At 39.9% G+C, this 12,796-nt stretch overlaps 3 protein-coding genes and 1 pseudogene across 3 annotated transcripts; 1 reads left to right on the forward strand and 3 right to left on the reverse strand.

Moving 5' to 3' along the window:
• Positions 43-1,060, reverse strand: LOC104738467 (annotated as a pseudogene).
• Positions 1,270-2,763, reverse strand: LOC104738468 (putative F-box/LRR-repeat protein 23). The gene is made up of 3 exons (XM_010458639.1): positions 2,711-2,763; positions 2,388-2,513; positions 1,270-1,798 (listed from the first exon to the last, which is right to left on the reverse strand). The coding sequence occupies exons 1-3, from the start codon at positions 2,761-2,763 to the stop codon at positions 1,270-1,272; spliced, it is 708 nt and encodes a 235-aa protein (XP_010456941.1).
• LOC104738469 lies at positions 9,126-10,346 on the forward strand. Its single transcript, XM_019234832.1, has 2 exons — positions 9,126-9,375; positions 9,510-10,346. Exons 1-2 carry the CDS (start codon positions 9,258-9,260, stop codon positions 10,322-10,324), a joined length of 933 nt encoding a protein of 310 aa, XP_019090377.1. The 5' UTR covers positions 9,126-9,257; the 3' UTR covers positions 10,325-10,346.
• On the reverse strand, positions 10,322-12,388 carry LOC104737407 (putative hydrolase C777.06c). Its single transcript, XM_010457576.1, has 9 exons — positions 12,142-12,388; positions 11,742-11,883; positions 11,521-11,648; positions 11,275-11,416; positions 11,081-11,186; positions 10,918-10,982; positions 10,799-10,834; positions 10,598-10,707; positions 10,322-10,517 (listed from the first exon to the last, which is right to left on the reverse strand). Exons 1-9 carry the CDS (start codon positions 12,306-12,308, stop codon positions 10,460-10,462), a joined length of 954 nt encoding a protein of 317 aa, XP_010455878.1. The 5' UTR covers positions 12,309-12,388; the 3' UTR covers positions 10,322-10,459.

Here is a 12,796-nt window from a genome sequence, read left to right on the forward strand (position 1 = left end):
TTATTTATATAGTCACAATGATCGTTAATTTCACCCCTAGAACTCGTAGGTACTGCCATCACTATAATATGAGTAAGACCAGTCTCCTTCATATTAAATCAGTATCAGTATCGGAAGTGTCATCAAATGGAGAATCGGCGGTTGAGTCGTCGGGGCGTTTCAAATCTCTGATCCTCTCAGAACAACGCTTCTTGAGATCCCCAGATAAGTTAATGTTGAAGCAGCGGCGTAAATCAAGATGTTCCAAGTGAAGACAGTTGTCAAGAATGGTGTTCAAGCCTGAGTTGGTTAGTCTGTTCCCAAAAAGCTCTAGGTGGCGTAGTTTGGGCATGGTTTCAGCAATTGCTAGAGCTTCATCATCGATACGGGCTGGAACAAGTGCGGTTTAGCTTCAATGTCTTCAGGAGTGGGCAAGACTGGCCTATACTTTTCAAATCAAATTCTAGAAAGCCATGTAAAATCTCGAGGTCTTCAAGGAATGGGAGTTTCGTGAAAGCATTGACAAATCCCTCGGCTGTTAGTAGATGACTCATTTCAAGCCTAAGGCATCTCAGATTACTTGATCTGCAAATGAAACATTGTGATAGAATTATCAAAATTTACTCAGAGAGCACTGCTTAACCAAAACCATAGATTCGACAAATAATGATTTCTAACTTGACACAGAAGCAAGTCCACTTAATAAAATTTATAAGCACTGTTAAATTTTTGACCTAATCCTCACAATTTGCACTAATTCTTCTTCAATCAAAATTCTAAGAATAGAGATGTAGGAGAAGAGAGCATCGTCACCGAAGTGTTCCATGTTGATTTCGACCAAACCGCCTTCGCTGAGATCGACGGCGTGACGACACATCCTATCGTAGTCGAAGATACTGTTGTTTCTCATGTCGATTTTGCGAAACATCCATGGGTCTTTACAGACGCGTTTCCACGATCTGCATACTAGCTGAGCGTTCTTCAGAATCTCAACCGTGCTGAGACGGAGTAAAATTAAAGATGTTAATTCCGGTGGAAGGTCCGCCCAGTTCCCGGACGGCGGCGAAGAGGACGAAGCCATTTTGGGAAAATTAATGGAGTGATGGAGATTGTTTGAAGTTTCAGCTCAAATTTACGATACACGCACTAACAAGCTCAATAATCAAATAACATATTGGGCCTAGGCCCATTATTAAAGTCATTTGTTTTCAAAAGCATTCACACAAAACAACCCAAGAGACTGAGAGATACCGTCGTTTGACCAGCTAAACAGACTTCATGACATGCGTATCAGAAAGGCAAATCGAGTACACTGGTATCATATGGGTAATCAGCTGTTGAGTCGTTGGGGCGTCTCAAAACTTTGACCTTCTCCAAACAACGCTTCTCGAGATCCCCTACGAGGTTGATGTTGAAACACTGGCGTAAATCGAGATGTTCCAAGTGAGGACAGCCGTCGAGAATGGCGTTAAAGCCAATGTCTGTCAGTCTGTTCCCAAAAAGCTGGAGATGTCGCAGTTCATGCATTCTTTTAACAATGTCTATGATCTGATAATCAGTATCAAGCATTGTTTTAGCAATGTTTACGGAACCATAATTAGACTCCAAGTGAGGGAGCAGCCTGTAGCCTTGACAGTTTAGCTTCAATGTCTTCAAATGCGGGCAAGCATAGCCTATAGCTTCCAAATTTTGTCCTCTGATTTTGCAGTATGAAAGCTCGAGTTCTTCAAGCAATGGAAGTTTCATGACCGCTGAGAAAAGTCCCATGCCTGTTATTTGATCGCACTTAGCAAGTCCTAGGCGTCTCAAATTACTTGATCTGCAAGTATTAACAAAAACATTGATCTAAGAGATAGAAGTATATAACATCAAGATACAAAAATAAGTATCATTGTGAAACTATACTAGTAGCGGTTAGGTTTTAACGTAGAAACATACATAATGCATTATGCATGGTTTTATATTGTATATATTGGACCAGCAAGGAAAGGATAAAAGTTCCATAAGCTCAAAAAGGAACTTGGGAGTTGGGAATGCTTCCTATTTAATGAGATTTTTTCTTGTTTCTTCAGTTGACCAAATTTGATCTAGAACTACCATAGCAAAGATGCGGATTCAAATTAAAGTCACTTGCAAAATTCAAACATGGAAATTTTTTCTTGATAGAAACCTATATATGTGGGCTTTAACCAGTTATAAGGAGAGAGGCGATGCAAAGAACTCAATGTTGATGTCAAAATGAGTTAAACCATAAATTTTCCCATAATGCTCAAACTACCGAGAATTAGATCCAACCCTAGAAATTAGCAAATCCTTTCTGTAATCAAATCAATCTCACTATGTATGTACAACTTCATAAATTTCAATAAAAAAATATGCATGCTAGTTTTAGGGGAAGAGAGATCAACCTATCAACAATGTAGGTGAGGAGAGAATCAGTGCCAAAAAGTTCAATGTTTATCTCTACCAAGCCACCTTGGCTAAGATCAACGGCGTGACACATCATACGTCCAAGGCGTTCCAGTTTAATTGATCTAAAATAAAAATAGTTGCATGTTAAGTTGAGAACATGGTCTAAGACACACAAGGACAACAATTTTAATTTAGCCCTAGAATCGGCACATCATTGAATGGGTATTAAACAACGCAACTTCCCAAAAACAAAAGTCAAAGGCGTTTCAGATTCTCAAAAACAAAAGTCAAAGTTATATAGAGAGAGACAGAACACAACCTATTGGCGATGAAGGTAAGGAGATCATCGACGCTGAGGTCTTCAGTATTCATCTCGATATCGTACTCAATGAATTTGAGGTTTCTCGGGATTCGCATGTCAATTTTACGCCACATTGAAGGGTCTTTGCAGATGCGCCACCACTGGGTGCACAATTTCTGAGCGTTTTCCAAAATCTCAGTGGCGCCAAGATAGTGCAGGATCAATGACGTCAGTCCTTCCGGAAGTTCCACCCAGTTTATGGGTTTGTCGTCGTCCCTTATATGCGAAGAGGCCATTTTATGAGTATCTAAAACGTCGTCAAGTGATTAGTTAGATAAATACTAGTTTCAGACCTTTCGGCTCCTTCGCAAATTTACAATTTAAAGTCCCCGTAGTATTAAACGCTCAGGCTCAATAATCGAAAAACATATTGGGCCTAGGCCCATAAATAAAGTCAAATCGTTTTCAAAAGCTTCACAAAAACCAAAGAGACTGATCATGTATTGTCAAGAGACCAGGCTAAACAGACTTCACACGCGCGTATAAGAAAATAAAATTGACAACTGGTATGATCAAATGGTATCTTAATTGATAACTCGGATTCGTTTAGATTAGTAAACATCTACCAAAAAAATCTATTATTTTCATAGATGATAGAACCAAGCTTACGTTACGTTTATCTTTGCCTCTTTGGTTAACATTGGTTAATTAAGCTTGGTTTAATGTTGTAGATTAAGAATCGGTATATTAGCTAATGGTCTAACAAACTATTTTAGATGTGTTATTTCTCCGATTTGCTCTCACGCTCTCGTTCTCAATATTCCGGTACATCCGACTTTTAATAATAGAATATTGCAAACAAGTGGGCTTAATACAAAACAACTTCTCAAAAAACAAAAGTCAATTATGATAGACCTTCATAGGAGACGTAATACCTCTCCCCGTTCACCATTAGTGTCCCTTTTAATTGCCGCTTTAAGTCCACTTCCACACACACACGAGCAAACCTTGCTCGTTCCACTCTCAAAGATGTCAAGTCCACCTTAATCGGTTTACCTAACCCTCCTGCGATCCCCATCAATATAGTCTTATGATAGAAGTTCACCGGCAGATTTGCGATCCTGACCCGCACTGGCCTAGTTCTAATCTCGTCTCTTACCGGATCAAAGTCCGGTGATCACGTTTTAACCATTAGAATACTACCAAATACACGCCATGGACCACCTGTCACTGCCCTCAAGTAATCCTCCTCCACATCAAACCGCACCATGAAGAACTGCCTCGGTAGATCCAACACCGACATCCCACCCCTCGGTTTCCACAACTCCTTGAGCCTTCGATTCATCGCTTCCACTGAGATGTGACGTCCCATAACTTTCACGATCATACACTGCCGGTATAACCCGTTCATGGCATCCAACACTTCTTTACCAATCGTGATGACCGGCTCTCCTTCCTCCCCATCGGGAAACTCCAAACTCATTCTTGACAGCACAAACTCCTCCTCTAGAACTCTCTCTGGAACTGGTACTCCTCTACCATTACTACTCTGAACCTTCTCCGCATACTGATAAATAAAGAAGAGATCAAAGTCTGAATTTTCTGTGTATTGCTTTGGACCTAAAGGTCGAGTATATATACAATTTTACAAAACTTGAAGATCAAGCTAAGAGAATATACGATAAGTACAAACTAAATATACGCATATCTAAAATATGTAAACATTCTATTCTCTATTCTCCATTACCCCCCTCAAGCTGGAGCATGAAGATCCAAAATGCCCAGCTTGTCTCGAAACTCATCGAACTCCCGTTGTCCCAATGTTTTAGTGAAAATGTCCGCAAGTTGCATTGTCGTATGAACATAAGCTGCAACAATACGTCCTGCCTTGATTTCATCGCGGATAAAATGACAGTCCTTTTCGATATGTTTTGTTCTCTCATGAAACACCGGATTCGCACTAATGTGTAGAGCAGCCTTATTGTCACAGTAAAGACGCATCGGTTGCGTCAACACCACACCTAAATCGAGAAGAAGATTTTTCACCCATTTCAACTCCTTTGTTGTCATAGCCATTGCTCTATACTCGGCTTCGGCCGACGATTGACTGACCACATCTTGCTTCTTCGTTTTCCAAGAAATTGGTGACTGTCCAAGTTGAATAAACCAGCCCGTACAAGAACGTCGTGTTAGTTTGCAGCCGGCGTAGTCGGAATCACACCACCCGGTGATTTGAAGATCACAGTCCGCTCGAAGCAATATACCTTGCCCCGGACTACTTTTCAAATATCGAAGAACCCGAACAGCAGCATCCCAATGTTCCTCTCGCGGAGCACTCATGAACTGAGACAGAATATGAACAGAGTATGCGAGGTCGGGTCTAGTAACACCAAGATAAATCAATTTACCAACTAGTCGTCTATACGATTCCGGGTTTGTAAGAAATGGACCAACTGCCAAACCAAGTCGATGATGTTGCTCAAGAGGAAAAAATATCGGTTTCGAATCTAACAGCCCAGTCTCCGCTAGAAGATCAAGCACATACTTCCTTTGACTCAAATAAATCCCCTTTGGACTTCTCGAGACTTCGATGCCTAAAAAATATTTTAACACACCCAAATCCTTCATGTAAAAACATGTGCTAAGATATTTTTTAAACTCTTCGATCGCGCGTACAGTGTTTCCCGTGATGACCAAGTCATCCACATAAACCAGTACTCTAATTTCGACTCCATTTTTCTTGTAAACAAACAGAGAATAATCCGCAAAGGACTGATCAAAACCATACTTTTCAAGTGAAGAGGCAAGCTTAGCAAACCAACAACGTGGAGCCTGCTTCAAACCGTATAGCGACTTCCGCAGTCTACATACTTTACCATCGTGTCGGGAAGGAAATCCAGGTGGTAACGTCATATACACTTCCTCTTCAAGATCGCCGTGAAGAAAAGCGTTATGTACGTCCATCTGATGTACCTCCCAGTTACGAGCTGCAACCACAGATAGAAAGGCTCTCACCGTAGTCATCTTAACAACTGGAGCAAATGTTTCACCGTAATCTACTCTAGCAACCTGTCGATTTTCTAAGACAACTAGTCTCGCTTTATACCTCTCAACTGTTCCATCCGAACGATGCTTAACTCTAAACACCCATTGACAGCCAATTGCCTTTTTATTCTTTGGTAAATCCTCAAGTGTCCATGTCTTATTCAGCTCAAGTGACCCTATTTCACTACCCACTGCATTTCTCCATCGATCATCTTTCATTGCTTCTGCAAAGTCTCTTTGATCATCGTTAGTCGTAGAACCCACTTGTGCTTTGTCCACAAATGGATCTTCAGTTTCACTTCTCTGCGAAGACAAGAAGTAAAGTGTGTCCTCACGAAACACCACATCTCGTGAAACAACAAACACTTCTTTTTCTATGTTATACACACGCCATCCTTTCTTTCCATGAGGATACCCAACAAAAACACACTTTCTGCTGCGACTCACAAACTTGTCTCCTTTATGATCTTGGTTATGAATGTAACAAACACATCCTATCACACGAAGATGATCATACAAAGGCTGTTTACCATACAACACTTCATAGAGTGTCTTCCCTTGTAATACTAGAGATGGTGTTCGATTAATCAGATAAGCAGCCGCAAGTGCACATTCTCCCCAAAATTCAACCGGTAAGTGTCCCTCAAACATGACCGCTCTAGCCACGTTAAGCAAATGACGATGTTTTCGCTCCACACATCCGTTCTGTTGCGGTGTTCCAACACAAGATGTCTCATGTTGTATCCCTTGTTCTAAGAAATATGTCGTTAGTGACATGAATTCGCTTCCATTATCACTACGTATTGTTCGAACTTGCTTCCCAAACTGTCGTTTAACCAAAGCAAGAAAATATCTCAACTTTGTTGAAGTTTCACTTTTTGCATTCATGAGATAGATCCAAGTACCACGAGAGTAATCATCAACTATGGTAAGGAAGTATCTTGCTCCTGAGAACGATGGAGTTCTATACGGACCCCAAACATCGCAATGAATCATTTCAAAAATCTCTGAAGTCTTATTATTGCTTAAAGGAAAAGAACGACGAGTTTGTTTTGCGCGGACACAAATTTCACACGCTTTATTCGATAAATCACTACTATCACTACTAAAACCAAAACCAGACAACTTTTGCACTACTTTCAAAGATGGATGTCCCAGACGTCTATGCCACAACTCCACAGACTGACTTGTGTGACCCTTTGCCGCTGCAACTATCTCCATATTCTGAAAGTACATCAACCCTCCAAGAGGTCTACCTATCCCAATCAGCATCCTCGTAGTGCGGTCCTGAACAACACAAAACGGAACAGACATTTGAATAACACAGTTATTTTCTTCCATCAACTGTGAAACCGATATCAAATCAAACCCTAAGTTCTCTATGTAGAACACTTCAATCAAACTTAGATGAGAGTTCAACACAACTGTTCCGACTGTATTTCCTACTACTATCCGACCATCAGCCAAAATTATCTGCGTTGGTGTCGATGTTCTCAGGTTTGTAAGAATCTCTTTCTTACATGTCAAGTGATGTGTCGCTCCGCTATCAATTATCCAAGAGGGAGAAATCAACTTACCCGAGGATTGTTCATCTGCTCCGATGGCTGCAGCGTTCATCACACGCTTGACGCTGAGCCACTGTTCGTCTGTAAGACCGCACACCGCTGTTCTATCCGCATCCGTGACGGCTACGTTCGCAACACCAACTGTTGGTAGACCAACTACTCTTGCCACGTTTGCACGGACAACTCCACCTCTTCCTCGTGAGAGTCCGGCTGGTGGTGCAACTCCTCTTCCACGACCCACACGATTTCGTGGTCTGTCACCCCACCACTCTGGAAATCCTAAGATTTGAAAGCACGTTTCAGATCGGTGTCCTGTTCGTCCACAATTTGAACAAACAACTCCAACGTCTCTGTCATCTCCTCGATACTTTGGCTTTTGAATTTGCGCTACAAACGCCATGTTCTCCTGTTTCTCTTCAGGATTCTTTTTCTTCAGTCGAGCATCCTCATCTTGAGTCACCTTCAAGTAAACATACTCGAGAGTAGGCAACGGTTCTTGAGAAAGCAAGTTTGACTTCACCATTCCGTAAACTTCTTCGTCGAGTCCCATCACAAAGTCATGAACCTTATCTTCCTCTCTTCTCTTCTCATCTTCAGCACTGAAGTTACATGTGCAAAGACCACATGTACAGCTCAGCGGAGGTCGATAACATCCAAGACAATCCCAAATCTTCGTAAGCTTTCCGTAGTATGCTTCAATACTCATCCCAGCTTGTTGACAATTTGCAAGTTCTTTTCGCAACTGTTGAACACGAGGTCCGTTGGTAACACGAAATCTCTTTCTTATGTGTTCCCACAAATCTCGTGCCAGCGGTTTATGCGAGATATTAGACAGCAGCTTAGGTTCGATTGTCATTTTAATCCAAGAGACAATTAGTGCATTGATTGGCTTCCAATCATCAAAGTCAGGTGATCCTTCGGTTGGAGATTTGATGGATCCATCGAGAAATCCAAACTTCTTTCATGAGTAAAGAGCGGTCACCAAGTTGATAGCCCACTCTTCATAATTATCTCCTCTCAAGAGAGGACGCGATATGATGCTTCCGGGATTGTCGTTCGAGGTCAAGTCATATGGAGAAATCGTTCGTCATAGATTTTCCATCGTCTTCGGTTTCGATTCAATGTTCTTCACGTCTTCGGTCATTGTCACAGAAAAATCAAGATAGGTTCAATAAAGAGATCGAATATCAGGATCAAATCAGAAAATATTTTATGCATGCTCTGATACCATGATAAATAAAGAAGAGATCAAAGACTGAATTTTCTGGGTATTGCTTTGGACCTAAAGGTCGAGTATATATACAATTTTACAAAACTTGAAGATCAAGCTAAGAGAATATATGATAAGTACAAACTAAATATACGCATATCTAAAATATGTAAACATTCTATTCTCTATTCTCCATTACATACGAACTCATCATCACTAGACTCGACCCTGGCGACTGGCCGTCATCCTTCATATGCTCATCCTGAACTTCCGTTCCCAAAACCATAGAGCGGCTAGGGCACGACATTGCAGACCTTTCGGTTCCTTCACAAATTTACAATTAAAGTCCTCATAGTATTATATATCTACAAGAATACATAACTATAAGCCTAATGTTCTAATTATATGAATCGTGCATAGGACCATAATTTTGTGTTTCTTTCGGCAGCACACATTATTTACATGGTTTACGTTCAATGTTAAATTATTTTAAATAGAAAATAAAAATAAAAAATAGAGCGTGAAATGAGGTAAGACAGACAAATTTAGTTGAAAAGAAAAGCCTAAGCCAAAATGATTGTCCACTAATTACGCCTCACAAAACAGGGGAAGTTGCAAAAACACAACAACCATAACTCTCTCTCTGTTATTGTCTAAATTTCTAACATCTCTCTTCCTTTGTTCATTATTTTTTATTTTTTGGCTGATTGATTCTCTCTAGACGGCGTTTTTAAAACCGGAAAACATGAGCCGTCTCCGAGCATTTTCTGCGCCGGATTTAGTTCCTTCTGATTCTGGATCTATTACATCATCACCAACAAGAACCAGAGAGCACCCATCTCATGAAGATTCTGGTTTAGAAGGTAAACCTATCATATTCATCTAATAGTTTTCTTTCATTCAGATTTTATCTACGTTGTTATAGCAAAGATAACAATCTTGTGGCTTGCGTGGCAAGTAATTTTGTTAAACGTCATCTTGCTTCTGTTTTTTTAAGGGATCACTACGAACGTGAAGCTACTGCTGAAACTCGTTCAAGATCACAATGAAGCAACCTCAAGACAGCACGATGATTGGAAGGTACAGAGAGTTAAAACGATGATGACGATTCTCGAGGATCTAAAGACACGAATCCAGAAAGCTCAGCAACAATCATCATCATCATCCGGAAAAAAAGAGCTTAGACGATGCAACACAGAGCTGAAACCGACTCATGATCCAAACAAGAATCCGATGAAGCCGCCACAGAACGATCCTGATGATGTTCAGAAGCTGAGAAAAGAGATAAGCGCGAGTATGGCTGCAAGAAAGAGTCTTCAAATGATGTGTTCAAGTCTAGGGAAAGAGAAAGAGATAATGGCTTTGGAGCTTGCGGGGAAAGCTCACGAACGGAACGAAATGGAGGAGCTTATAAGTGATCTTAGGGCTCAAAATGATAAATTGCTAAAGAAAGTGCAGAATTGCGCGGCAGAGCACAGTAATGAGAAGAAAGAAGATGATGATTGTCAAGGATGCAACGATGTGTCTCTTCAGGGAAGAAACAAAGAGTTGTCTGATCAGCTTCTCAAGTCTATTGACGGATACCGATCTTTGAAAAGGAAATACAAAGATGTTCAAGAGGAGAATGGATCAATGAGACGAGCCCTTAGAGATTATGGGGAAGGAATGAATGTTGGGACTCAGAGACTAAACAAGTTGCATGAGAAGATCACAAGAGAAGATGAAGTGAATATTGAGGATGAGATTTCAGATTTAGAAAAGTTGTTTCAAGGGCTTGGTTTAAAGATTTCAAATCATTCCCAGAAGAAGTAAACAAATAGGGATTCCATTTCATGTATCAAAATATAGATTCTAAATCCTATAATATTGGAAGTTTTGTCACTTAAACTTTTGCTTAGGTAACAAGAATTCTGAAATTTTCACTTGAGTTTGGATTTAGCAATTTGATCATAGCTCTATCGGAACCCTTAATCCATCGTGAGCAAGCTGCACTTGTATTCCTTCCCTAGAAATCAACATAGTCTATCAGCATATAACAATGTTGATATATAGAGATCATTTTATAACATATGTTTCATTACGTACCTTAGAGACCATTCCGCAAGTATCTCATTGTATTCATGGTGATCAAAATCATGTGTCATACCGGTTAATAGCGCTCTCTTTGGACAGAGCCTCTTTAAGATCTCAAGAGCCTAAAGAACAGAGGAATATTGAAACTTACTTTCAAAAGTGTTCAGAGTAATGAAACATTGTTTGCAAATGAAGAAAAACATTGAAACAAACCTCAGGAAAACAGATGTGTGTAGGATTTAGTCCTCTCTATTATCAACGAGATGTCGGTCAGCAACAACAAAATTTCACGAACGAATAGCGGTAAAAGAAAGTTACAAAATGATATTAACCTTGCGAGTTACATTTGTATCCAAGATAAGAAGATCTAACTGTCCAGCCCCGGCTTTAGAAATAGCTGCATAGTCAAAGATTCATTAAAAGATCAATCCTTCTCTTAGTAGAAGTGAAATACATGGTGATAATGATTAAGGCGGAACCACAATGAGCTCTTACCATACTCGGTACTCGGTGGAATGCGTGATACATCTGATATATAAGCCACTTTACTTTTATTACCGAAAAGGAAACCTAAAGCAATGTAGTCCTCTCCATGCATCACCTAATTAGCAAAAGATTATTGAGTCTTCAAGGTCTCAAAAGAATAATCAGACTGTTTTTATTTACTCAAAAGTCAAAAGAAGTATAACTGGAAGAGGATTGAAAGATAAGCCCGAGGCAGTAAATGGTTTTTCACAATTCTCTTCTATGATTTTCCAGTCAAGCTGTGAAACTCGTCTAGGTACTTCTTTAACCTTCTTATCAACCAAATATGGAAACCTTGTAGCAATACTGCAAGAAAATGCACAATGTTGCTACCTTAAAAGTCTCACCAGGGAAATGCTAATTGAGATAGATACCACAAATCGAAGATGGGAAAACCTAAAGATTGTTACCTTTCCATTGTAAACTGAGATAGAAACACAGGAAGTGGATCAGAGTCAATGGTTGAACCGCGAGGTTGAATAGATCGAATATCATCTAAACCATGAACAGCATCTGCGTGCTCATGAGTTAGAACTATCTACACAACCCATACAATTCAATTCATTCATCAGCATAGATTTCATTTCAGACTGCAAGAATTCAAGAAGATAGCAAAATAAAAGGGCTTAACAGAATGGATTCGGGGAATCTTATAGAAGGTGAACCAACGAAGGACTTGCTCTCTAAAACTCTTCCCAACATCAATAATTATGTAATAGTGTCTACCATCTTCTTCCTCGCAGCAATAGTCAATCAAGAGCGATGTGTTGCATCTGCCAAAATCAAGATTCAAGATTGGATTAAACAATGTCCCCCAAGAAGAACACTAGAAATCGGATTTTACAGTATCCACCTAAAAAGGGTTAAAACGTAAATTCTGAAACAGAGAGAACAAAAAGATGTCTCTGTTTTCAATCACAAACCCCAATTTCAAAAGGGTCTTTTATGTAAAGCAACAAGGTTTCTAAATTTCACGATCTCCACAGCTTAAAAGATCAAAAACCCAAAGAGAAAGTGATGTCAAAATTTACCTGTAGTTAGGGTTTAGGTGAGGAAGTAAAGAGAGGGATTGAGAACAGACATGGCAAGGAGGATCCGATGGCTGGAGTAAGCATCTGAAATCGGGAACTGCACCGGAGCAGCCTGTTCCGAGAAAGATCAGAGCCGTTCGATCATTATCGCATTGATTCTTCTCCATCTTTCAAGATTACGATCTTCTCGTGGTCCAACGCTGACTTGAAAAGCCAACGGCTACATGTTTGTTTATTGCATTAGTTGATCAGAATATGCGATAGGTGACACAAAGTTGTCTTTATTATATACCCACCAGACCAAAGTGATACTGTAATATTTTAGTCATAACTTTGACATTTATTTGACCCCAAAACATAAAAAAAAAAACANCAATGTCCCCCAAGAAGAACACTAGAAATCGGATTTTACAGTATCCACCTAAAAAGGGTTAAAACGTAAATTCTGAAACAGAGAGAACAAAAAGATGTCTCTGTTTTCAATCACAAACCCCAATTTCAAAAGGGTCTTTTATGTAAAGCAACAAGGTTTCTAAATTTCACGATCTCCACAGCTTAAAAGATCAAAAACCCAAAGAGAAAGTGATGTCAAAATTTACCTGTAGTTAGGGTTTAGGTGAGGAAGTAAAGAGAGGGATTGAGAACAGACATGGCA

The sequence above is a fragment of the Camelina sativa genome, chromosome 13 (assembly GCF_000633955.1).
Source record: "Camelina sativa cultivar DH55 chromosome 13, Cs, whole genome shotgun sequence".
In the NCBI taxonomy this organism is placed as follows: domain Eukaryota; kingdom Viridiplantae; phylum Streptophyta; class Magnoliopsida; order Brassicales; family Brassicaceae; genus Camelina; species Camelina sativa.